Source organism: Carcharodon carcharias, chromosome 18 (assembly GCF_017639515.1).
Source record: "Carcharodon carcharias isolate sCarCar2 chromosome 18, sCarCar2.pri, whole genome shotgun sequence".
NCBI lineage: Eukaryota > Metazoa > Chordata > Chondrichthyes > Lamniformes > Lamnidae > Carcharodon > Carcharodon carcharias.
Window position 1 is genome coordinate 90,133,757 of NC_054484.1, and position 27,720 is coordinate 90,161,476.

Genomic DNA, 27,720 nt, shown 5'->3' on the forward strand with positions numbered 1-27,720 from the left:
TGTTGGTGAGGGGGCGGGGGTGAAGCACTGGGAGTTGTTGGCGAGGGGGCAGGGGTGAGGCACCGGGAGTTGTTGGCGGGGGTAAGGCACCAGGAGTTGTTGGTGAAGGTGAAGGGCTGGGAGTTGTTGGCGAGGGGGCGGGGGTGAAGCACCAGGAGTTGTTAGCGAGGGGCTGGGGGTGAGGCACCGAGAGTTGTTAGTGAGGGGGTGGGGGTGAAGCTCCGGGAGTTGCTGGCAAGGGGCTGGGGGTGAGGCACCGGGAGTTGTTGGCGAGGAGGTGGGGGTGAGGCACCGGGAGTTGTTGGCGAGGGGGTGGGGGTGAGGCACCGGGAGTTGTTGGCGAGGGGGTGAAGCACTGGGAGTTGTTGGCGAGGGGTCGGGGGTGAGGCACCGGGAGTTGTTGGCAAAGGTGAAGGACCGGGAGTTGTTGGCAAGGGGTGGGGGTGAAGGACCGGGAGTTGTTGGCGAAGGTGAAGGACCGGGAGTTGTTGGCGAAGGTGAAGGACCGGGAGTTGTTGGCGAAGGTGAAGGACCGGGAGTTGTTGGCGAAGGTGAAGGACCGAGAGTTGTTGGCGAAGGTGAAGGACCGAGAGTTGTTGGCGAAGGTGAAGGACCGAGAGTTGTTGGCAAAGGTGAAGGACCAGGAGTTGTTGGCAAGGGTGTCGGGGTGAGGCACCGGGAGTTGTTGGCGAGAGGGTGAAGCACTGGGAGTTGTTGATGAGGGGGCAGGGGTGAAGCACCAGGAGTTGTTGGCGAGGGGCTGGGGGTGAGGCACTGAGAGTTGTTGGGGAGGGGGTGGGGGTGAGGCACTGAGAGTTGTTGGGGAGGGGGTGGGGGTGAAACACCGGGAGTTGTTGGCGAGGGGTTGGGGGTGAGGCACCGGGAGTTGTTGGCAAGGGGGTGAAGCACCGGGAGTTGTTGGCGAGGGGCTGGGGGTGAGGCACCGAGAGTTGTTGGGGAGGGGGTGGGGGTGAAGCACCGGGAGTTGTTGGCGAAGGGCTGGGGGTGAGGCACTGGGAGTTGTTGGCAAGGGGTTGAAGCACCGGGAGTTGTTGGTGAGGGGGCGGGGGTGAAGCACCGGGAGTTGTTGGCGAGGGGGCGGGGGTGAAGCACTGGGAGTTGTTGGCGAGGGGGCAGGGGTGAGGCACCGGGAGTTGTTGGCGGGGGTAAGGCACCAGGAGTTGTTGGTGAAGGTGAAGGGCTGGGAGTTGTTGGCGAGGGGGCGGGGTTGAAGCACCAGGAGTTGTTAGCGAGGGGCTGGGGGTGAGGCACCGAGAGTTGTTAGCGAGGGGGTGGGGGTGAAGCACCGGGAGTTGCTGGCAAGGGGCTGGGGGTGAGGCACCGGGAGTTGTTGGCGAGGAGGTGGGGGTGAGGCACCGAGAGTTGTTGGCGAGGGGGTGGGGGTGAGGCACCGGGAGTTGTTGGCGAGGGGGTGAAGCACTGGGAGTTGTTGGCGAGGGGTCGGGGGTGAGGCACCGGGAGTTGCTGGTGAGGGGGCGGGGGTGAAGCAGCGGGAGTTGTTGGCGGGGTTGAGGTACCGGGAGTTGTTGGCGAGGGGGTGAAGCACCGGGAGTTGTTGGCGAGGGGGTGAAGCACCGGGAGTTGTTGGTGGGCGTGAGGCACCGGGAGTTGTTGGCGACCTGGCAGGGGTGAGGCACCAGGAGTTGTTGGTGAGGGAGTGGGAGTGAGGCATTGGGAGTTGTTGGCGAGGGCGGCGGGGGTGAGGCACCGGGAGTTGTTGGCGAGGGGGCGGGGGTGAGGCACCGGGAGTTGTTGGCGAGGGGGCGGGGGTGAGGCACCGGGAGTTGTTGTCGAGGGGGCGTGGGTGAAGCACCGGGAGTTGTTGGTGGGGCTGGGTGGGTGGGTGGCGTCAGGAAGCAGTTGAAACTGCAGTCCTCATTGCTCAGGTTATCCAGAGAGCATAGATTTAAGGTGTTTGCAAAAGAATTAGCAGTGACATGAGGAAAAACTATTTTCTCAATGCATAATTGAGATATGAATCTGCTCCCTGCCAGGGTGGTTGCAATGTAATCAATAGTAAATTTCATAGGCAATTGTTTGAAGTAGAAAGACTTGAAAGGATATTGGGAAACAAGCAAGTAATTGGGCCCAACTGAGTTGCTCAGGTTCTGTGGCTTCTGTATGATTCTGAATGGTGAGGTAAATAACCCAACTCTTACCATGAGGCTTTCCTCTTGAGGAGATTCTTGAGTCATTGTCTCCTTTAGCTTGGTGCCATTTTCTGTCTGATTCAATTCCTGTGAAGCTCTTTGATGTTTTATTGCATTAAAGTCACTATATAAATGTAAGTTGTTATCATTTAGGAGCTTCGCACTGCCACTTGCTGTTCATGTGTTTAAAGTTAGTACTGTATTAAAAGGATTTATTTTATTTCTGTGGTGGTGTATTTGGCATGTTAAAAAATAACAAACATGTTGCGAATTTTCTGGTTTGGGAAATGTTAGGCCTAAGCCAAGCTGCGGTTATTGCTCTTGACATATATTGTCCTGGAATGCTGTATTTTTTGACTTGGTATTTCAAGTTGTTTCTTTTTAATTAACATTAATGTTGTTATGCATTTAGGAATTGACTTGCTTGCTGGTATAATTCCTGAATTGTGCCTGAAACATCCTGATTTGCACTTTCTCATTGGTGGTGAGGGACCCAAACGAATTGTACTGGAAGAAGTCCGGGAAAAATACCAGCTTCATGACAGGTAATGAAACATTTTCCATCCTTTGCTTAGGGTTAAGGAGAAACTGCAGGAATATTGGCATCTTCCCAAAAATGATTTAATTTTTTTTGAATGGAACTAGAACTTAGATTATATATTTTGTATGAATACAACTTTTTCATATCAACTCTCGTTTTCTGTTTGCATGTTTACATTTTCACTGTAATTTAGTTAACATTGTTCCTTGTGAAAGAGAAAACTAATGTGAAGTATTTACCTGTTACTTTCATTCATATTTAAGATCTGCAAATACTTAGTTACTCATTGCATTGTATTTCTTAACTTTAATACATTGCTTACCCTGATATGCTTTGGCCTATGTAAAACAAACTTAACAGATTTGTCTAATACTATTTCCCTTCTGTAAACCAGTTTTGAATCTGCCCAATATTATGATATTCTAAGTGCCCCATTAACAAACCCCTCATAATAGCTTTTAGCCTTTTTCCTGCTACTGATGTCAGGCTTACTGGTCTAAAATTTACTGTTTTCTCTCTCCTTCTGTAGAATAGTTGGGGTTATGTTTCCTTTCTTTCAATCCATGGGGGCTGTTCTAGAATCTAGGAAATCTTGCAAAATTCAAACCAATACATACACCATCTCTGTAGCCACCTCTTTTAAAAACCTAAGATAAAGGCCACCATGTCCAAGAGATTTGTCATTTTTCTGTCCCATTATTTTCTCCTGTACTATTTCTTTACTAATACTGATACCCTTACATTCCTCATTTTCATTAGGCTCTTGGTGGTTCTTTACTTCCAGAATTTTTTTGTGCCTTTTATGTGTTTGTTCCTTTCTTCCCTGCTTTTTGTTTTGTAAATGAGTTTCATACTTTTAATTGTTTTATAGGATAAGTTTGAAAATATTTGTCAAAGTTCGTATCTGAGTAGAACTTTTAATTTGCCCAATAAATCTTATCCTGCTGCAGAACCTGCATCCCAAAACCTACTTTAGAGTTGAACACCAAGTTGCTCAATATTTATTGCAGTCATTGGCATTAAAGCAATAGGTCTTACTAGTTAAAGGTAAGAATATAAGTATTTTTGTTTTTAGCCATTTTGTAAGATATTGCTTACATTTTGACCATTCTTTACTTTTTACAGAGTACGTCTCTTGGGTGCCCTTGAGCATAAGGATGTGAGAAATGTTTTGGTGCAGGGTCACATTTTCCTGAACACTTCTCTGACTGAAGCCTTTTGTATGGCAATAGTTGAGGGAGCAAGTTGTGGCCTGCAGGTAAAGTAATTCCAAAATGTCCTGTTCTGTGTATAGGTCCTCCAGGTCAGTTATTTGGCTCTGATGTACCTGTGAACCAATGAGGTTTACATTATTACTAACTTGGAGATAATATTCCCAATCAAATCCCCAACCTCATTAAAATCAGATTAAATTTAGTTTTATTTTTCCAAGAGAGAAAAATCCATAACCTGAAGTGCTAATGTACCTGAAGGACTAGAATTAACACTTAAATTAACAGGCACACAGTTGAAGCTGTTAAATTGCTTAAGAGTATGGATGCAAAAATTGTTTTTGAACAGTAAAAACCGAATAATTATCCTTGCAGGTACAGGCGTTTAGCTTACAGTATGAACTTAACGTTAAACCTCAAGCATTTTAATGAAAATGATTTGCTTGTAATTAAGAGCATATTCCTTTTCTCTGTCATGTCATCCCTGCAGGCAAGAATCATGGAATCATACAGCATAGGAGGCCATTTAGCCCATCTAGTCTGCATGGCTCTTGCCAGGAGTAATCTCGTTAGTCCCGTTGCTCTGCTCTTTCCTTCTGTCTCTGCAATTCTTTCTCCTTCAAGTCTGTATCCAATCCCCTTTGAAGGCCATTGTTGAATCTGCACCCACCACCCTCTCATGTAGTGCATTTGAAATCCTACACCAGTCAACGCATAAAAAGTAACTAATTGTTTTGCCTCTGGTTCTTCTGCCAGTCACCACAAATGTCTGCCTTCTGGTTAATTCAGTTCTTGGAAACGGTTTCACTTTATTTACTCTGTCTTAACAATTTATGATTTTAAACACCTCCACCAAATTTCCTGTTACAACCAGCCCTGGCCAGGTTCCTAATTTATTAAATTCCTAGATGAGATCCCCAATTTGTTATGACTGGGATGGGATCCCAATTTTGCTATGATCCCAGGTAAGGAGGAATGAGCTGGCTCCCCTTTTTATTCAAACCCCTCGATTGGTCGCAGCAAGGTTTGTTTAAAAATCCTTTTCCTAGTCCAAATGTATTAGCTTTTTATAAAAAAACAATTTTACTAGGTTTTCTTGAGTCCAGGAAAGAATAAGTTCATTAGTTACTAAAACCCAGGGAAAAATAATAAAGATGCAACATAAACATACAGACTCTGATCAGAAAGTAGAAGTTAAAAGTCCAAATAAAAGTTAACAAACATACCAATCAGTCCTCAGCTTGTCCTTGAGGCATAGATGATGGTACGTTGCAGCCTTTAATTTGGGTGATTTCGGCAGAGCTGGCTTTGGCAGATTCGCAGTCTGTTGGAGACACTTGTCGGCTTATGCCAGATGGAGGAATCTTAGTTCTGTTGGGTAACTGAAGAGGCTGTCCTGTTTCCTTTTTGCTTGTGGCTTCTGCTAAAACCTTGCCCCCCAGCAAAAGAGAGAGAGAGAAAGATTGCCTGCTTGTCTTTGCAGGGGTGAATGACTGATGTTTCTTATTTTTGTCACTCTCACACACTGATCTGCAGCCAGCTTTTTAACCCATTTTTTTTGTGTATTCCCAGGAGGGGAAATAGTCATGCCTTGTGCTCAGAGTCCGTTTTTCTTTCAACTCAGACAATTTTATACACTGAGATATAAATCAACAGGAGATGGATTTTTGGATGACTGCTGAGATGTGGAAATCAATCATCATTGTCTCCACAAACACAAGAGATTAAAAGTCTGGTCGTTTGCATTTTCCATATCTTCCTTTCAGGAATATCTGTTTGAAGTAGGCTGTGACACCTTTTCAGGTGCGACATTCCATGTTCTCTTAGGGCCAGTCTGTCAAGTATAAATTTTTCAGAAAGTGGTCACTTTACATTATCAGCCATCTTTTGATCAGTCTTTACTTGTATTTCTTTTAAAAACAGGCCTTCCTTAAAAAAAAAGTTCAGTATGGCCGTAGGTAGTTGGTAGCTGCAGTCTGGTGTTATGACACTCCTGCTGGCTTTTGCTGTTGTAAGGAGAACAATCCCAGCTTCTCTGGTCTACCCCATAACTGGAATCCCTTGGCCCTGGAACTATTCTATTAAATCTCTTCTGCATCCTTGTTAAAACCATCACATCCTTCCTACAATGTGGTACCCAGAATTACACACAGTACTCCAACTGGGGCTGAATTAATATTTTATATAGGCTTTAGCTGTTGTTTGTATGCTATGCTTCAATTTATAAAGCCCGTGATCACTTATCTTTATTAACTGGTTTGTTAACTTGTCCTGGCACCTTCAAAAGTTTTTGCACAAACAACCCTAAATCTCTCTCTTCTTGGACTCCCTTTAAAATTGTACCATTTATCTTCTATTGCCTTTTCTCATCCTTCTTAGCAAAATGTGCCACCTTCTTCCAGGCTGCTACCAATTTCGGTTTGTAACCAGGTACGAGAGCCACGGAGCACCTGAATTCTTTTTGTCTATATTACAACAGTGACTGCAGCTCATAAGTACTTTGTTGACTATGAACTACTTTTTGGGATGTTCTGAAATTGAGAGGCACTGTATTAATTCAAGCTCTTTGTTTTATACCTCCTCACTGTGGAAAACCACGTTTATTTTTCTGTTGCACATTCTTCGAGATGTAAGAGTCACTGCCAAGACTGGCATTTATTGTTCTTCCCTAGTTACCGTTGGGAAGCTGATGTTAACTGATGCAGCCATTTGGTGAAGTAACTTTGCGTCACTTTGGATAGGGTTTTCCAGGACTGGATGGTTTATACCTTGGGAATAATAGTGTTCCAATGAACTTGCTGTCATTGCGCTTCTAGGTGTTTGAGTTTAGTTTGTGAAGCAAGTGCCGTTCAAGGAGTCTTGGTGAATTACTGCATTGCATCATGTAAGGCCACTTCAGAAGGCAGCTGAGAGTCACTCAAATTGCTGTGTGTCTGGAGTCACATGTAGGGCAGACTGGGTAAGGATAGCAGATTTCCTTCTCTAAAGGGCATTAGTGAACCAAGTGTTTTTTTTTAAGACAATCAATGATAGCTCCATGGTCACCATTACTGACATTAACTTTCAATCCCAGATTTTAGTAAGTGAATTTGAATTCCATCAGCTGCTGAGGTGGGATTTGAACCAGTGTCCCATTTGAACCTATTAGTCTGAGCTTCTAGATTACTAGTCCAGTGACATTACACCATGCCACAGTCTCCCCACTAAGTGGATTATTCCCTTATGATGCTTCTGTCAAACTTGCCGCAAGCACTGTCTGGTAGCTTTGTCCTTAGTCAGTGGTGGTCATAACGAGTCACCCTTGGCAATGGACATTGAAATCCCCCAACCAGAGTACGTGTCCTCACCGCTTCCTGCAAGTGGTGTTGAACATGGGGCCATACTGATTTATCAGCTAGGTAGGGCATTGGTGGTAATCTGCAGTAGGCTTCTTTGCCACTGAAATCATGAGACATAATGGGTCTGCAATGTTGAGTTCTGTCGGGGTCATTTCAGCCCCTGCCATGCCTCCATTGCTGATGAGTCTGTGCCGCTGTGAGGACAGAATATATCCAGGAATGTTGATGAGGTCTGGGGTATTGACTGGTAGGTACAATTCTGTGAGTATGAATGAAACAGGCCATTGGATAGCTCTGCCAACTTTGGCATCTGTCCCCAGATGTTTGTGAGGAAGACCTTAAAAAGTAGATTGGGCTGGACTTTCCTGTGACTAGTGATAGCATGGCTGAGATGGGGCAAACCATTAACAATAAAGTTCCATTTGTTACTTGAGCCCTGACTCTCTGTGACACACTGTATCCTCCAGTGAAGGATTTTGTTCATCATACAGCTATAAGCTGGGTTCTTATAAATCTAGCTTCAAAATTGTTTGTTCATTTCTTTTGCAAAAGGTCGTCAGTACCAAGGTTGGTGGGGTGCCAGAGGTTCTACCTGAGGATCTTATCATCTTGTGTGAGCCCACTGTAAAATCCCTGTGTGAAGGATTGGAAACTGCCATTACTCGGCAACGGCTAGGGATACTGCCACCAGCTGAAATAATCCACAACAGAGTGAAGAATTTGTACACATGGAGAAATGTGGCTGAGCGCACTGAAAAGGTATAGGCTTTTTTTTTAACATTGGTCATTTCATATGGGCCTTGGCGGGCAGATAGATTATGGGGATGCGTGTGGGTCACTGAAAATGATTGTTTTGTGATGTGCTATCTGGATATTGTAAAATGTCATGAATAGCATGTTATTCATTTAAAAGTTACGGTATAAAAATGCTGAAGGGACATGTTACTGAAGCTTTTCGTCTTGCACTCAGGACAAATGCATGAATGCCAAATTTCAAAGAGTCACAACAATTTATACTAGAGGACAAAAGGGTGCTGATTGGTTGGCAAGTTGACTGACCGAGACGTTGCCATGGAGCAAGCATCGAGAAATTATAGGCTCCTCCCTGCTTTCGTGTAATTCAAAAGAATGCGTGAGCCTTGAACAAATTCCTTTTGTTCGCAGAGTATGGGTCACTGCGTATGAATGTATGTTGCCTCCAGCAAGCATAAATGAGCTGCGTTACGAGCTTGACTGATTACTTAAATTGGCTGTTAGTGTAGCTATTCGTGCACCCTGGATTGTTCAGCAAATGCTGCCCAATTATAGAATCACATCTAATAGTAAACTTTTTGTTTTGAGTTTTGAAAGCACGGGCTGGTTGAGTACAGTCTGTACCCTGCTTTTTACAAACAGCTGGAGGAACTTGTTTGATTCGATCGGCCAATTGTGGAGCCATACGGCCTCCATATCTGGCATCGCATCAGCACTGAAATTCATACATGATGATGTTCAATTGTGTGGTAGGCAGAACATGGTTTTGGACTGACGGCAGCATCCTGTTAGTGGAAAATACCAGTTTTGTTCCACAGGGCGCAATATTGGGTCCCTTGCTTTTTGTGGTATAAATCAATGTTTTAGACTTAACTGTAGTGGGTATGGTTAAGAAGTTTGTAGACAATACAAAAATCAGTCGTCTGGTTGTTAATGAAGAAGAAAGCCATAGACTGCAGGAGGATATCAATAGATTGCTCAGGTGGGTGGAACAGTAGCAAATGGAGTTAAGTCCAGAGAAGTGTGAAGTAACTTGATTGTGAAGGCTAACATGACAAGGGAATGCACAATAAATTGTAGGATACTGAAAAGTATAGAGAAACAGAGAGACTTTAGGAGTGCATGTCCACTGATCCTTTGAGGTGTCTTTTTTTTGTACTTGTTTACGGGATGTCTGCCTTGGCGAGCATTATTGCCCGTCTCTAATTGCGCTTGAGAAGGTGGTGGTGAGCTGCCTTCTTGAACCACTGCAGCCCCTGTGGTGTCGGTCCACCCACTGTGCTGTAAGGAAAGGGATTCCAGGATTTCCACGCAGCAACAGTGAAGGAATGGTGCTATGTTTCCAAGCCAGGGTGATGAGTGGCTTGGAGGGGAACTTCCAGGTAGCGATGTTCCCGTGTGTCTGCTGCCCTTGTCCTTCTGCATGGTAGCGGTTGTGGGTTTGGAAGGTGCTGCCTAAGGAGCCTTGGTGAGTTTCTGCAGTGCATCTTGAGGATGGTACATACTGCTGCCATTGTCTGGTCAAGTAGATAAGGTCATTAAGAAGGCAACAAAGATACTTGCCTTTATTAACCTGGGCGTAGAATATAAGAGCAGGGAGCTAATGCTTGAATTGTATAAAACACTGGCTAGACCACAGCAAGAGTACTGTGTGCAGTTCTAATCATTGCACCAAGAGAAGTTATGAGGAAAGATTGAACAAGCTGGAGTTGTTTTCTTTGGAACAGAGGAGGCTGAGGGGAGACCTAACTGAAATGTATAAAAGTATGACGATGAGGAAGGCCTTATTCCCCTGGATAAAGGCTTCAAGACTAGATTTAGGCTAAGAGGTGTAAAGGGTTTAGAGGGGATTCAAGGGGCATACTTTTCACCCAAAGGGTGGTGGCTATCTGGAACTCTGCCTGATACATTGGTGGAGGCAGAAACCCTCAAAACATTTTACAAATGCATATCCAAGTATTTTTTAAGTGCTATATTTGACAAGGCTACGAGCCAAAAGCTGAAAAGTGGGACAATGCTGGATTGTCCTTGTCAGCCAATGCACACATAATGGATCGAATAGTCTCTTTCCATTCTGTAAATTTCTGTAATTCCAAAATAAATTGGATGATTCTGCTACAGGAGTCCATTTGGCCCATTGTGCATGTGCTGATGTGTTTGAAAGATCTATCCAATTGTTCCCAATCCTCTGCTCTTTTCCCCATTGCCCTACAAATGTTTTCCTTTTTCGAGTATTTATCCAATTCCCTTTTGAAGCTATTGAATTGTGTTGAATCTGCTTCTGGCTGCCTTTCAGTACATCTGGGAGAAGCTGAGGCATTGAAAAATTACTAGAAGTGCAGAAAAAATAATTGAAATGAGTCCAACTGAAAATGGTTCACCGAGTACTGGAGAGTTGTTCCAGTATCAATAAAAGAGGAATTTGAGACAAATTGTAATTCCAACAGAAAGTGGCAATGTAAAGGTAATTTGATATTTCATGGCAAGGATCCTTGATAAATTAGGGATTTAAGACTGACATCAACCTTGGGCCACCTCTAGTGGATTATAGGTTGTTAAAGGAAACCAGGGAGGAAATTAATAGGATTTTTGTTGTAGTTATGGAAGAATTATTTAAACTAGGAAGTTCAGCATAGTTGAAAGTAGGCAACTTATCATAGTTTCTATAGTGCAAAAGAATAGCCACCAGATCTGATATTTATACATTAGATTCCTTTGATGTGATAGTAATTCTGTTAAAATAAAGCAAACGGAATATTAATAAGCCTAACATCTTAATACATAATGGAATGTGTTCGCTTATATGGTTTTACCCTTTATTGAGAAAGCTCTTTGAAACGCACACATCAGAAAGCATCAGCTGTCACTTCTGATAATCTTCCTGCTATCCAGTGGAGATTGGTGATCTTTATAACCGTTATATATGCCTTACAAAGCCAGTATGCACAATGTGCTTTGTTTTCTTGTCCTGGGCTAACTTTCATTATAAAAATAAAGCAAGGTTGAAGAAAAGAGTAATACAGGAACCAGAAAACAGATGTGAGGGGACGAAGATTATAATCACTTTTGACAAAACCATTTCTTCTTGAACTTGTTCTTCCCAATGCACATCGCAAGCCTCCATCTGTCACTCTAATCTCATAGTCTAGACCTCTCTCCACCCTCTGGCTGTGACCCTGTCATTTATTTGGCTGACCTTATGGAATTTCAGTACTACAATGTGAAATTGACCTCACTGGTCAGCTCCATTCTGCTCAACTGGAGCTTGAGCTGCTGCTTACAAAAATGCAGGCTCTTTACTCTGCTACGGGTACACAGTTCTAGGTGAAGCAGACAAGTTCTCTCTGTTCCTGTTGCAGAAAATGCCTCATCTTTGTTCCTCAGTTGTCAGCTAAGGTTGTTGGAAGACTTGGTTTAATTGATCTTCATCAATGTTGTCCGTATAATTGGTATTGAGTTGGTTTTGAAAATGGTTCTTGTTCACAAGAATCATTGTGAATACAAGTTGTACCTCCAAAGGCATACTAGTGAACCCAGTTAGGTTGGATCTGCACATCACTGTGTCCTTTCTGATCTTTGTGTTTTGCCCTATGAACACTTCTTTCTGGCAGCATCTTTTTCAAGGGTATTCCAAAATTTAAATGCACTCGTGAAAAGGCTAGTCCAGTAAAATACCTTCAGTAACTTTGTACTAGAAGCATGAGTACTGTTGTCCAAAAAAAAATCATTACAATCGGTTTAACATTTTACAACTTTACTTACCAACCAGAGGTACCAGTAATTCCTATCTTTTATTCCTGTATCATAAGAACATAAGAAATTGGATTGGGAGTCAGCCATTCAGTCCCTTGAGCCTGGTCTAATATTTAATACAATCATGATTGAACATCAACATCAATTCCCCTTTTCCTCGAATCCCTTGATTCTGGGTTTCCAAAAATCTAGCAATCTCAGTCTTGGATATATTCATCCAGTGAGGAGCCAAAGACTGAGGTAGGAAATTCCAAAGATTCACAACTCTCTGAGTGAATAAAATGCTCCTAATCTCAGGCCCAAATAACTGATCTCTGATCCTGAGACTTTAGCCCCTGAGGGCGGTCCTGTGGCACAGTGGATAGCATGCTTGTTTCTGATTCGGAAGTCCAGGTTCAAGACCCACTCCAGGACTTGATGGCCAAGGAACATGCTTTCATTACGTGGCCAAACAGGTTGTGCATCGACTTTTAAATCCTTCCAACATATGCCAATGGCAGGCAGTGAGAGTAGGGGAGAGATTCCTGGTCAGCCATGTGATGGAAAGAAATTGGAGCATCTACCATCACTATCCATAGCTCCATGCTACAACATGCATGTAAAAGTGTATGTTGCTACAGCAACTTGAGCTCCTCATGGGGCTGGTTAGCTGTGTTGGCTAGACACAGATTGGCTGGTGTGGATTAGATTGGTGCCAACAGCATGAGGTTCAATCCTCCCCTTCTGGCTTGGGTGGATTCGAGCCTGCCTCCTTGCCTTACCTATGGTGGAGGCCATGGCGCTGTGGGTCGGTTCTGTCTTCGGGCAGAGAACTCAAAAGAAGAATAGTCCCTAGCTTGACTCTCTGGCCAGGGGATATAGCCCATCAATGTTTAACCTGTCAAGGCCAAGGATTTTATAAGTATCCATGAGATAACACCTCATTCTTCTGAACTTTGGAGAATTTAGACCCATTCTACTCAGTATCTCCTTATAGGGCAGCCTCCTCTTCCCAGGGATTAATGTGGTGAACCATTGCTGTGCCCCCTCCAAGGCAAGTTAATACTGTCTTTGTTAAGGAGACCACAAATGTACACAGTACTCCAGATGTGCTTTCTGATTGCTTACTTTACCTTACATCTCCCCTCTTGATGTCTTGGTAATGATTCTGAATCCAGTACCAATACATAACTGGGTAGCTCTAATCTTGCTTCTTTGATCTTGTTTTAGGTTTATGACCGTGTGGCCAAAGAGGGGATACTGCCGATGAATAAACGGTTGCACAGATTAATGACCCACTGCGGTCCTGTGGCTGGCTGTATTTTTGCTTTAGTTGCTGTTTTGGACTTCCTTTTCTTGGTGTTTTTGAGGTGTATAGTTCCAGATGCAATGATTGACATCGCTGTAGATGCCACAGGTGTGAATGGAGCTTGGAAGCAACAAGAGAGACTTTCAACAATTGAAAAACTTAGGAAAACTCCGCCTTGCTCTGAAAGGAGCAGTCGCAACGTGCAAACTTGACACTTGATTTATAGCTGCTTTTGGACTCTGGATTTAAATCCTTTGGGATCGTCAAATTTTATCAAGTTTTTCTGTTTTGTAAAACGGTGACTTTGTCTAACTATTTTGCTACCTTCTTAAGTAGCCCTTATGAACTTCAACTGCATGGAAATTAAAATGGGATTTAATATAGATAAAAAAATTAACAGATGTAATAGCTTTGTGTGTCCATTTCACTGATAATCTCCTACCTCAACAGCTCAGAAAACTTTGGTCAGTTAAGTTGTTGTGAGAATAGTTTTTAAAAAGTAGTGAAAATGTTACTGATCTATCTTTAGTTTTGCCTTGCAGAGCTGCTTTTGTGGCTACAGACTACTTTACTTCCAAGTCATTTATAATAATTCGGATTTTTAGCACCAGGTTCCTAGTTTGTTATTTACATTACATTTATATTTAAATTATCAGATAATTCACGTTGTTTTAGTGCAAAAAAGATTTTACAATAATAGGAGTAGATGGAATTCTCATTCTTCTCTTCAGGCTTGTTTTTTGATCAGACTGGCCTTTGAGAAGCCCATCAGTACATTTAAAGTCTCCATATCAAGTCACTGAGCAATTTATAGCTGTACAATTTTGGTTTGCCTGTTGTGCAGTGCATAATCTCATTCCAAAGGGACAAAGCTTGCCTAAATCCAAAAAGTTTAAGCCCAAGCTATTGACAACCAAAGACTAGGAATCTCCAAATGTGTGCAGGAGTACTGAAGCATCTCAAAAATAGCTACATCCCACAACTTGTATATAGCATTGACTAGCTTCCTGCTGTTAGACCACTGTACTCATTGTCCTTGTTTTGAATCTATTCATCCATATTCCATTGGGCTCCCGATCAAGCAATGTCTTGATTTTAAAATTCTCATCCTTGTTTCAAATCCCTCCATGGCCTCGTCCCTCCCTATCTCTGTAAACTCCTCCAGCCCCACAACCCTCCGAGATATCTGTGCTGCTCTAACTCTTGCCTCTTGAGCACCCCCAATTTTAATTGCTCCATGTGGCCATGAGTTGCCTTAGCTCCAAGCTCTGGAATTCCCTCCTTAAACCTCTCAACCTTTCTATCTGCTTTCCTCCTTAAAATCTACCTCTTTGACTAAGTTTGGTCATCTGACCTAACATCTTACGTGGTTTGATATCATACTTTTATAGCGCTCCTGGGAAGCACCTTCATTAAATGTACTGTATAAATATAAGTTGCTGTTGCTATGAGTCAGCCAGCATTAGAATATTGCAGATCTCCCTGGTCAGTTATCAGATAACGAAATTTGCTACAGGAAGTTGACTTTTTCTGAACTTTAATTGTCAGGTCATATTGGAGCCAAGTTAAACCCAAAGAGACCCATCCCCTCTGCTGCCGCCGCACGGCCCCCCCCCCCCCCCCCCCCCCAACCCCCCACCACTACCACCACCACCACCACTGACCATCCCAAGAAAGATAGTAGGCAACTTTTTTTATTTTGAGCCCTTGAAAATACTGAGAGCTATTCATAAGCAGCACAACTCCTCATAAGATACATCAGTACATTGCCATTATCCTCCTGATGACAATATGGGCACACTGCATAGTCATAGAACAGTAGTTCTACCAGATGTCTTTGATGGCTAATCATGGTCAGCACCAATCCCCTCAACGTACAGCATGTTTTTTCATATCTAGGCACTACAGCCAACAAGTTAGACCAAAGCTCTGTAGTCCTACCACACCCATCACAAATGGTGATGAGAAATTAAACAAATAACTGGAGGAGGAGGCTACATAAATAGCCCCCACAATGATGGCAGATTCTAGAACCCAAGTGCAAAAGACAAGCGTTGTGACCATCTTCAGTCAAACCTGCTGAGTGGATGATTCATCTTGGCCTCCCCTTGAGGTCCCCACATCACAGATGCTAGTCTTCAACCAGTTCAATCAATTCCAAATGACAATCAGGTAAAGACTAAGCATGCTAGACCCTGCAAAGTTTGCAGGTCCTGAAAGCACCCATCTAAAATCTGAGCTGCAGAACCAGCTGCACCTCTAGCCAAGATGTTCCAGAACAGCCACAACACTGGCACTGGCAATGTGGGAAGTTGCCTGGGTATTTTCTTACTGCGAGTTGCAGGAAAAATCCAATCCAGCCAATTCTGCCCCATGAGCAATGTGCAATTATCGACAAAGTGATAAGTGTCGTGTTATCATGCAGAACTGACTCACCAATGATCAGCTCACTGACGTCCAACCTGTAGTCTGCCAGGCCTCAGCACTAGACCTCATACCACCCTTAGTCCAAACATGGGTAAAAGAGCTGGATTCCAGAGTTGAGTGACTGCCCTTGACACAAAGGCACATTTTCACAGGGTGTGAAATCAGGGTACCCTAGTAAAACTGAAGATAATGTGAATCGGTGCGGAGAGGGGGCTGCGGGAGAGGAATTTCCTGCTGGCTGGAACCATACCTAGTACAAAGGAAGATGGTCGTGGTCATTGGAGGCCAAACAGCTCAGTACCAGATCATCACTGTAGAAGTTCCTCAGGAGTGACCTAGGCCCAACTATCTTCAGCTGCTTCATCAATAACCTTCCCTTCATCACCACCATCAACACCCCTTTGTCCTTTTGTCTATGACATCTGTGGCAGTCTCTTGGCCTCCACGTATCACTGGCCCCCTATCGAGCTCTCCTGTTCCCCCCCCCACCTTCTATCAGCTTATATTTCACCTCATTTCTATACGTCTTAGTTCTGATGAAGGGTCATATGGACTCGAAACATCAACTGTATCCCTCTCCGCAGATGCTGTCAGACCTGCTGAGTTTTTCCAGGTATTTTTGTTTTTGTTCTAGATTTCCAGCATCTGCAGTATTTTGCTTTTACCTTCCCTTCATTGTAAGGTCAGAAGTGTGAATGTTTGCAGTGTTCAGTTCTGTTTGCAAATGCTCAGGTAATGAAACAATTTGTACCGGTGCTGCAAGAACTGAACACCATTTAGCCTTGGGAGAATGAGGGACAAGTGACGTGCCACACTACTGCCAGGCAATGAGCATCTTCAACAAGAGAGAATCTAACTATTGCCCCCTTGACATTCAGTGGTATTACCATCTCTGAGTTGCCCCAACCCCCATCTATATTCTGGGACTGCCATTTGCTAGAAATAAAATTAGACAAGCCATGCAAATGCTTTGGCTATTGAAATAGGTCAAAGGTTGGATATTCTGTAGCTAGTGGCTCAATCCCCTATATCTTGTAAGGCATTTTGTTATCTCTTGTATTTCTCTTATCTGTATGGCATGTTAATATCACTTGTATTTCTGTTTGTAAGTAAAATGTACCCAGTTGTGGTGTGGACCAGCGTGTGGAGCTCACCCATTGGTGGAAACATGGAGTGCGGAAGACATTGGGACAAAGGGAGAAGAATTCTGATTAAAGGCATCATCGCTGAGGCTCATATTAAAGTTTTAAAAAATGACGGTTTAACTGAACAGGGACACAGAGACATGTAAGGACATGTCATTGAGGCAGTGTCTCACCACCAGCCACTCTGCAACAGCTGTCTTAGATAATGGCCTCAATGGATATGTGTGAATGGTTTTCTTCCTGCCTTATCAAGATGCAGATATTACATCCATTGCTGGTATGCACCTGGCAACAGCTCCCTGCTCAGAGCAGGAAATGACCACATCTAGCTGGTCTTGCACAGCACTGATGGGATTGATAAGGTGCTGAAACCCAATCGTGTGAACCGATTTGTGGTGTTACCTTATATGTCAATGTACCAGTGTCATAAAGAGCGATAAAGCCACAGTCCACAAGGATATTGTTGCTGCAGCCAGGGAAGCATAACTTGGTCAGTCATGGGAAATTGTGACTTCGTCCAGCGGACCGACCACCTAGGCACGAGCTCCTGCATGTAGGTCTTACTAAGCAACTGGTGTTCTAAGTAAATACTATTGCTTAGTGGGTTAATAAAGGTTTTCTGCATAAATTGTATCCAAATTTTGTTTTGTGTCACTGATACGTAGTACAGGGTTTGAACCTTAATAGTTAAATGAGGCATCCTGTTTTAGAATCTTACAGCCTCTCCACCACCAATCAGGCACAAGTTAGGACTGTGATGGAATACTCCACCCTTGCCAGCATAGGTACAGCTCCAACAACATTCAAGAAGCTTGACACCATTCACAATGAAGCTGTGCTTGATCGACATCAAATGATTGGTGTATTGCTCAAATTGCATTCTCTATTAGTGCACCAGCTACAGGATGCACTGTAGGAATTCGCCAAGGCTTCTTTGGTCCAAACTCCTGAACTCTAACATTGACTGCTTCCCCTCCTTGCCATTCGATGGCTTTAACGTCATTGAATCTCCCACCATCAATGTCCAGAGGGTTGCCATTGACCAGAAACTTAACTGAACCAGCCATATGAATACTCTAGCTATATGAACAGGGCAGAGGTTGGGAATTCTGTAATGAGTAACTCACCTCCTGACACCCCAAAGCCTGTCCACCATCTACAAGACTCAAGTCAGGAGTCTGATAGTATACTCTTCACTTGTCTGGATGAACACAGCTCCAACAAGCTCAACAAAGCAGCCAACTTGATCAGCACCCCATCCTCAAGCTTAAACATCCTTCACCACTGTAGCATAGTGGCAACAGTATGTACCATCTACAAGATGCAATACTGCAACTCTCCAAGCCTTTGACATCACCTTCCAAACACCCGATCTAGAAGAACAAGGGCAGCAGACGCATGGGAACACCACCAATTGGAAGTTCTTATCTAAGTCGCTCACCGTCCTGACTTTGAGCTGTATCAATATTCCTTCTGTCTCACTAGACAAAAACCTGGAACTCCCTCCCTAACAGCACTGTGGGTGTACCTACACCACATGGACTGCAGCGGTTCAAGAGGGCAGCTTATCACCACCTTCTCAATGGCAATTAGGGATGGGCAATAAACACTAACCTTGCCAGCAACACCCACATCCATGTTTGAACAAAAAAAAAGTTACACACTATTGTGACTTGGAAACCTAATGTATTCACTGTTGCTGGATCAAAATCCTGGAACTCTCTAACAGCGTTATGGGAGCATCTTCACTACACTGAAGGTGATGCATTGCCTGCTTGGGCAACTAGATATGGCCAATAAATGTCCATCATCCTGAGAATGAATTTTTAAAAATGCAAGTTGGAAACTATGCCTAAAATGCCAGTGACTTGTGTATGTTTAATCACTTTAAATGAGAGACAATTAGCCATGTTTTCATTAATTTACTCATGATAAGCACCTCGTGGTTGTAACCTGGCCTTTGAAAAGAATATACTGTGTTTGTTTGTGAGGGTAAAACTTGCTACCTTTTAAGTTGTTAGATTTGGACATCTCTGTAGCCTATGCCATTGCTACCCAAGAAGGCAAGCTATCAGCACAGCTTTAAATCTGCTTGCTGAGATGTATAGCAGTGACTTGGTTGTTGACTTAGTTAACTTCGGATTTTGTTTACTCCTTCTTGCAGGTGGTAGAGTTGGAGGAGTGGAGCGGGGTGAGAGTGCAGTGCAATTCTGTTGAATTTTTAATGTAAATAGGTGATTACTATATTCATGCTGCATGATAAGAATTTTATTTTTTTTCAAAGTGTATCGTGTTGACTTGTTGAATATTAAAGGAACTCAAAAGTGGAAAATTGTACATAGGTTATTATCCTTTGTTCTTATATTTGAGTGCATTACCTTTTTTATTCACAAAGTGCACAACACCCCAGGCACTAAAAGCAGAATTCTTCTGTATTGTTTTATTACAGTTCTCAGATTATTTATGATCAATTTAACATTCTTAAACCTTGATCAGTTTATTATTGTTCGATCCATCCATATTTAGCTATAATCCACGAGGGACGTAGGTATCTCCCTCCTTTCACAATTCTGCCCTCTGCTGTCATTCCTACTTCCGTCCATTTTCTGATGTTGTACACCCATCCAACCCTTCTCCAACCTGGCCTGTTCTTTCCTGATGTTTCACCTTCTATTGTCCCAGGCCCCAAACTCTCACCTTGCTTTTTCCCTGTGGTGGTACATTCCTCAATTTCCCTTTCTTCATTTCAGCTAAAAGCCAATGAGATGCCAAAAGTCCAGTTTTCCTGTGGGTAAACTCATTGGTTCTTCATTTTGTCCAGTTTTTATTGTTCATTCCACTTTATACTATGTTGTGAAAATCAGTAGTTCTAAGCTGTTTGAGTTATTGTGCTGTTTGTTGTATTTTATATCACATCTTTGTTAATATTTATTTTATATTGTGCAGCAGTAAGTGTCATTCTCTTTTTCTCTGAGCACATCAATATTCTCAAAGCAAAACCCTTCTGCTCTCAATGCTTGCATGGGAATTTTAAATGACATTTTGTTAGAAATATCTGATCTTATGTCGATATTTTTTTGGACTCAGTAGAACTATTGTTCCCATATGTAGACTCCATGTCCCTTTGGCTCCAAAATTATCACTAAAGTTAACTTGCACAGTCTAATAATGGTGTAACCTGGAGGTAATAATCGGTTCCCTTGTTATCTTTATTAGAAACTTTATTTCATCACTACATTCCACAAACAATTCAGTGTTAAGGTTAAAGCAAAATACTGTGGATGCTGGAAATCTGAAATAAAAACAGAAAATGCTGGAAAATCTCAGCAGGTCTGGCAGCATCTGTGGAGAGTCATACGGACTTGAAACGTTAACTCTGTTTCTCTCTCCACAGATGCCGTCAGACCTGCTGAGTTTTTCCAGCATTTTCTGTTTTTATTTCAATATCAAGGTTGCTCAGTTGAAAAAGAAGTATACAATAGATATACACACACGTGTGGCAAATGTTTTAGTTGTGAATATTAAATATGTGTTTTGATTACACAATTGTCAATGGTTGTGTCTTCAGCTAGGAACTCTTTTGAACATCTATAATGTGATTGCCACAATAACCCAAAACAGTTCTGATGATAGGTGAACAACCTGAAACGTTGGGCTGAATCTTTGTTGCAAGTGTGAAAACATGAGTTGGGATCATTTCTGGGTCCTGAAGCCACTCCAGGGAAAGTAGGCACCCTTTGGAATTTTGACCATGGCATGGGATGTGTTTCCTGTCCAATTAAGGGTGGCACGTGGGGTCTCAAAGCTGGATGGTCAATTTAAGGCTTTCTAGCTTCAGCGGGGCAGCAGGCAGCAGTAGAGGGTAAATAACTGAGAGGACGCCTGCATTTGGAGGAGCCCTCTCACCACCATTATAAAAATTTCAAATAATGAGAAAAGATACAACAGCCAAGCCAGAATGCACCTATACCCTGGCCTGCCTGGTGTGCTGGACCCCTGAGCTGCTGCTGGGTGCCTGCCTCCAGGCCGTTAAACTGCCTCCCCTTTGTGTTGGAAAACTGGAGGCCAAATGGAAAATCCTAGCTGGTCTCCTGTAATTGTGGTTAATAATGAGCCTTACGGCTCTTTCGGCCTTGAACCCTGATGGTGCCAGGAATGGCATCCGGAAACTGGCACATGTGCCGGTTCTGGCATTTTCAGGCCTCACTGACCTTCATTCCTGACCTCAGCAAGGTCCAGATATCCAGCCATTAACTGTTTCTCTCTCTATAGATGCTGCCTGATCTGTCAGCATTTCCTGTTTTTATTGAATCCAAATCAGTAATGCAGTTAATTGGGATCAACAAAAGCCAAACCAAAGATATTTAGGTATGCATGTTTACCAATAACTACCAGTGTCAAAACAAACTAATATTTAAAGCAAAAATATAACCCTGCAATGTTAGGAGAGGAGATGCCTCACTTATTTGTGGTACCAATGGTGAACATGATTTGGACATAAGGAGTAGAGTTGTGAAAGTTGCTGAAAGTACCAAAAAAAAATCAGGTTTTGGCAAATACTGGCTAAAAGACTCCATGAGGTTAGCAAAATGGTTAGGTGCAGCATATAAATACTGTGGCTGCAACAGTAGGTCAGAGATTGGGAATTCTGTGACGAGTAACTCACCTGACTCCCCAAAGCCTGTCCATGTACAAGGCACAAGTTGGAGTGGAAGGGTCTGGTATGTACAGGGTTAATGTAGGACTGAATATAGTATTGCCCCACAGTGACGTAAGAAAGCACAAGACCTAGATCTAAGGTCAGTGTAGAGTTGGCTGCAGACAGGTTAAGACCTAGGATGGAGATAGTTCCATGCCTTTATATTTATATATAGTTACAAGTAGTTAATAAAGACTTACTGTTGGCATTCATACGGCCACATTCTGTAGCCAGCGCCATTCCAACGCAAGTGTGATGAAATACCCTCTACTTTCCTGGATGAGTACAGTTTCAACAACACTCGAAGCTCGACACCATCCAGGACAAAAGCAGCCTGTTTGATTGGCACCCCATCCAACACATTAAAATTTCACTCCCTACACCACTGACGAACAGTAGCAGCAACGTGTACCATCTACAAGATGCAGTGTAGCAATTCTCTAAGCCTCCTCTAATAGCACCTTCCAAACCCATGAACTGTACTTTCTATAAGGACAAGGGCAGCAGACACATGGGAACACCATCGGAGGTTCCTGTCCAAGTCACTCACCATCCTGACTTGGGACTGTTTTGCCTTCACTGTTGCTGGGTCAAAATCCTGGGACTCTGTCCCTTACATGTACCTGCACCACAAGGACTGCAGCGATTGAAGAAGACAGCTCAACACCACCTTCTTGAGAGCAATTAGCAATGAGCAAGGAATGCTGGCCTAGCCAGCGACACCCACATCTCAAGAATGAGTAAGATAAAAATACATTTTAATGTGGATAATATGAGGCTATGCATTTTGGAATAATAAAGAATGGAAGTATGCATTCATTGGAAAGACACCAAAGGATGTGGATGATCAGAGTCCCAAAGTTCTAAATATGAAATTCTTTAAAATGCAACTAGATAAAGCTGTTCTTTTAAATAAAATCAGATATCAGCACTGAATTTTCTGAATAAGAACCTACAGTACAAGAGTAAACAGGTAATGTTAAAATTGTTATGTCTTTGTTAAGCCACAATCAGCATCATTAAATTGAAGGCAACATTAGAAAGTCACTAAGAGAATGAGAGGTTAAGAGAAATATTTTTGTTGAAGAATGGAATGCAATGCAAGGGCATGGTGAGATAGAAACTGTTGCATCTCTTAAGAGGATACTGGTTGAGTACCTGAAGTGGACAAAGATGCAAGATTGTGGAGAGACAGCCAGGCAGTAGGATTAGTTTTGAATTGCTCAAGAAAAGAGCCGGCACTGGCAAGATGGACGACTGGTCTCCTATGCTACAAGCATCAATGGCCCCATGCTGAATAGAGTTAGTCTGAGCAATGACATTTTATATAAAATTCCCTGTTATACGACATTGTGAAATACTGATCTAGTGACTGCATGAGTGGAGCATGATGCTTCTGATTGTAAGTGTTCAGATGGAGCATGATGCTTCTGATTGTAAGTGTTCAGATGGAGCATGATGCTTCTGATTGTAAGTGTTCAGAGGGTGAGATATGTTTTATGATTAACCACATCCCTGAGTAAGCACAATGTGGCCATACTAAAACCCCTGTGTGTGTTTGTTTAAAATACAGACATTCATTCAACCATGTAGACTGATCTGAAGTTTACAATGTAAAGCATAGAGATGTAATAGGAGTTTATTAGGCACCTATTTGGAAAATAGATCCTGTATTACTACTGTTCTGGGGAATTGAATCTGTGCTTCTGTTTTGAACTCTTCTATTGAATCTTAGTAAGCGAAACTTGTAACTCACTTAACTTCTAGAAGTTGATTATAATATGGATTTTCCTTTATCTGACTTCTAACTTTCCCCTTCAGTCACATATTGATTTATTTTCTTCCAGCTTTATCCCTATGTCACCTGCATAGCCTTTCAATTTCAAAACTGTTGCTTACTGGTCAAAAGGAGATATAAGGTCAGCCTATTCAAGTGCAATTTTTTAACTCCAAAATTCAATGTCCTAAACATAGAGGAATATATAGTAATCCTCAGAATAAAACAAAACTCTAATGAGCTGGAGTGTTGTGATTGCCTGCAATCAGTAAGGATTTGATACTGAAAAGTAAATTGACACCCCCACCTACATTACAGAGCTACCTTGAGAGCCCACATTTAATAGAAAAGAGCAAATCTGCCGCTTGGTTCTGTCAGCCCACTTAGTCTGCTTGTATAAATCAACTATTTTTATAACCCTTTTCCCCTTTCTCAACATCAATGATAGTTTGTAGGTCTCAAGTTGTGATGTGCAACTTTGCTGTCTCTGTCCTGCAAAGCATAACAGGAGAACTGGATCATAATTCAATGCTTCACCAGCAGTTGTGCTTCTGTAATATAATTGCAGCCCATTTGGGTATTATTTACATCAAAATCTGCCAAAAAACCTCCAGTTTAATTAATGGAACGCCCGCACAGCCCCCTAAACATATGTGAACACTCATACATGTGAACACAACTGCTTAAATACAGTGATTGAGGCTGGGTCACCAATTAGGAACGGTGCATTCAAACAGCAGATAGTAGCAGTCTCCAGCTAGCCAAAGAGAGCAGATAGCAGGGCAGCATTGGGGATAGAACAGCAGGCTGTGAATTGTTGGACAGTGACAGGATGAACTGAGAATTATGCTGATTCGAGATAGTTGCCTAGAGAAGCAGGTAGTACTGTGGAGTTATAGCACCATCTAGTTTCAGGATGGCTGAAAGGCAAGTAATGAAAACATAAATACTGTAAATGGAAAGCTCAGGTTTAAGAGTGTCACAACTAGATGTGACAAAATCACAGCTCAGAACATATATGTAACACAGAGGAAATCCATGGACCTGGATATTAATGGGAGGGAACGGGAGTCAGGGAAGCTCTGTATAGGACCAAGAATCTGACAAGGCCAAAGATTTGGAAACCCTGCGATCTTAACAGCAGGGCCTTGTTTAAATAAATCAGTGCAGACTTCGGCCTGACAGGAGGGTAGAAACAGAGGGTAAATTACAGCAGGCCACAGCTTGGGACCTGCCGGAATGGCTTGTGAGTGGAGGAGGAAGGCATCAGGCACGATAGCAAGGGAGGGAGTTCAGGGCTGCACAGGCTGAATTCAGGCTTCCTCTTCAAGCTGGGGAGGACTTCTACGACTGGCCCACAAAGAGCTGTGTTTGGCCAGCCAACTCCTCCTCCTCCTCTGTGTTGTTGCTGCCAGGAACAGACAGTGCTATCCTTGACTATGGGGTTAATGATTTATTTTTGATTTAAGTTCTGCTTAGCTAAGGAATTCTTTGCTGAAATATTTGTGCAGTAAAAATACTTTTTAATCTGCTACTTTCTAACTTGTTTGCAGATTGCATGTTGAATCTTTGCCTAAGTAATGCAGTATTCAGCATGTGGACAGGGCCTTTGTATGCAGGGTGACCGGTCCTGAGGAAATAAAGTAAGATACACCCCCTGGGGTGAGGTAGGGGCAGTGCTGGTGAGACAGCAACTGTGCTGTTCAGACTGGGCTTAGCTGCTGGTGATAGGGAGGCTGGGGAAGTAGGAGTGTGTGCTGGCCGGCCAAAGAGCACGGATAACGGGGGTTTCTGGTGAGATTGGGGAGGCTGCTGAGGCTGTGGGTATGGGGAGGGGTGGGGTGCGAGGAATGGATTAGCAAGACTGGTGGGGGCTGGGGGTGGACATCCCGGACTCTGACCAGAGCTCCGAATCCCAGATCGAGCCTCAGGCCTGAGCCCCTGAGCAAGCCAAGCACTGCACCAGCCCATTACTCCCAGCCCTGGCCTTGGGTCTGAACACCACTCCCCCCGACCCACAAAAAGCCTTGCCCCGCATTGGCCTGTTACACCCCCGCCTACCCAGCTAGGGGCTGCCGGCCCTGAACCCAGAACTCCCCTTACCTTAACTACTGTGCAAGTAAAAATTCAGTGAGTCCACCAATTCTCCGCTCCAGCGCCCCTGCCCCATGATCCTCACTTTCTTGGCTCCAGTACCGCAGCAAGCACCAAAGATACACGAAACACAAGAATACCAGAAATAGGGGACAAATGGTGTCCCAGGAATAAATGCTGTGGGATGCAGGACAATTAGCTAAAAAATGAACAATCCTGTAATGGGATGGTTGGCCACCCTGCCTGTATTGCACTGTGCTCCTAAATAATTTGAAGGACGTAGTTACTCATCAAATTAATTGGGTTTGCTGGTTATACTATATTCTGGCTCATTAAACATATTGTTTGGGGTCAATCATATGTTTCCCTGCTCTGCAAGTTTCACTGCTGCTGGCTTTTCCTTTGATTGGCTCTGACAAAGGAAGTTTGGTGACTTCATTACGTGTGCATTCAGTGGACTGTTGAAAATCTCATTCACCAGCACGGCAGCAGCTGTTACTCTTCACTCAGGTAACGTAGCATAAAGTACAGTAAAGATTTGGAACTTAAACCCTTTATGCATTTCCAGAAAGATTTTTCACTTAGATGCAAAATAAGCAATTTACAGCTTTCCTTTCTCCAGGGTTTATTGTAAAATTCAGCTACATTTTTGGTGAAAGATGGCTTCTGAGAATGAAAACAGCAGGCAGCCTGAGGCTGCAGGAGGGAGTCTGTATGGAGATTATATCTCCAACCCACTGATGAGTGGTAAGTAATTCAAATTACTTTATAACTAACAAGGAGCAGTGAGTGCCTGATGCAATTCTGACCCAGTTACCTCTGCTGTGCTTTTAGTGGTAGCTCTCCTTGGCAGAGTATATTCCAAGAGCACAGTCTGCTTCCTATTTAATCTGTTTTAATGGAAAGTACTTGATAAGGTCAAACCCTGTGGCTTGACACTTGTGGGTTCCCACTCCAGAGACAAGCACAAAAATCAAGGCAGACATTCCAGCACAGTACTGGGGGAGTGCTGCACTATGTTGCAGTCTAGGGTAAGGATTGAACCAAGTCCCTATCTGCTGTCTTCAGCGAGTGTAAAGGATCTTATGGTACTAATCTGAAGAACAGGGGAGTTAGTCATGGTGTCCTGGCCAAATATTTATCCCATAGCCACCATCACAAAAACAAATTATCTGGTCATTATCACATTGCCCTTTGTGGGAGTTTGTTGTGTGTAAATTGGCTGCTGTGTTTATTGGCTGTTAGCACCATGGGAGGTCTTGAGATTGTGAAAGACACTGTATAAATGCAAGTTTTTTTTCTTGTCACACTACTAGTTAAACACATTTGGCAGTAGTTGGATGTGGAGGAACCATTCGGATATGCAGTGTTGTGAGGTGTGATCCTGCTGAGGATGGCACTCTGTTGCTATTGGGGGGGGGGAGGGGGGGTTGCTCACCATTTGGACCCCAGCTTTGGTATATTGTGCAGGAAAGAGGGAAATCATTTTAAATAGGTGCTCAAAGAGTGAGCATGATCAGTTTGTAATCTTTTGAATCTATCTGCTGCTTCTAGTGCACAAAATGGAAGTTTATGGTGTAGTTAACAGGTACGTTGACCAAAATATCTAAAATGGGTGACAACTGTTCTGAGGTTACCCCTGGACAAGCCCGATCCCAGAGTGGAACCTAGCTTGATAGATCCTAACTTTTATTTGTTTAGATATGTGGAGAGTAGCTACTGAACAGAGTCACCGGAATCAGCTGATGAACTTTTAACAAAAGAATAAAACATTTATTTAACAAGAAATGATTAATTATATTACAATTCTCCACCCACAACTATACATTTACAGATATATACAGATTTGTAAAGATAACACAAGTTACAAAAGCTGTCTTATACTCTAATATCCACGGTAAGTACACAGTCCATGTGCCAATAGGAACTCTGTGGTCAGACACACCACACTCTGAAACCAAGTGACAGATGCCACCTCAACCAGATGCAATGGATCTCTCCTAAAATTCCCCTAGATGCTTGTCACACTATAAGCCAACCGATCTCACTGCACTCCATTTTTCACACAAGGGTTTCCAATTTCCACTCTCCAAGACCTCACCTTGGAATCTTCTCTCAAGTCGACGCTTTCTCTCAGACACCTTCCGTAAGGGTTTACCTCCAGTGTTTCGAACTCTCCTTCCGGTATTCCTCTTCCCTGGGTCACCGCATGCATTCAAGCTGCCTTCCACGCACTGTTTCTCACTGACTCAGCCATCAACAGTACACCGCTTCACATGCCAATAGCAAAGAGTTACTTACCTTCTGTTGTCTCTTTGGACCTTCTTGCCTCTCGCTTTGAATTTGCTTTCTGCACCTTTTGTCTCTTAAGTTCACTTAACAGGACCTTTCCAGGTTCCTGTCCCTCCTTTGACTAGACCGTCTTCTTGGGACTTCCCCCTGTTCCATTCCCCTGGATTTTGGGGTCTTCTCTTTAGCTTGGGACTGGCTATCTGTACCCTTTGCTCCAGTCTCCCTTGGCAG

At 43.3% G+C, this 27,720-nt stretch overlaps 2 protein-coding genes across 2 annotated transcripts in view; both read left to right on the forward strand.

Annotated features, from left to right (window-relative positions):
• The first annotated feature begins 2,573 nt into the window (after window positions 1-2,573).
• Window positions 2,574-13,442, forward strand: piga (phosphatidylinositol glycan anchor biosynthesis, class A). Its single transcript, XM_041211079.1, has 4 exons — window positions 2,574-2,716; window positions 3,838-3,970; window positions 7,814-8,020; window positions 12,977-13,442. Exons 1-4 carry the CDS (start codon window positions 2,574-2,576, stop codon window positions 13,265-13,267), a joined length of 774 nt encoding a protein of 257 aa, XP_041067013.1. The 3' UTR covers window positions 13,268-13,442.
• The window catches only part of LOC121290554 (ankyrin repeat and SOCS box protein 9-like), a 64,903-nt gene continuing 45,067 nt past the window's right edge, over window positions 7,885-27,720 (forward strand). The window contains exons 1-2 of the mRNA XM_041211078.1: window positions 7,885-8,020; window positions 25,820-25,944. Coding sequence (XP_041067012.1) covers window positions 25,857-25,944 — 88 coding nt within the window. The 5' untranslated portion in view covers window positions 7,885-8,020; window positions 25,820-25,856. The remainder of the gene's footprint in view (window positions 8,021-25,819; window positions 25,945-27,720) is intronic.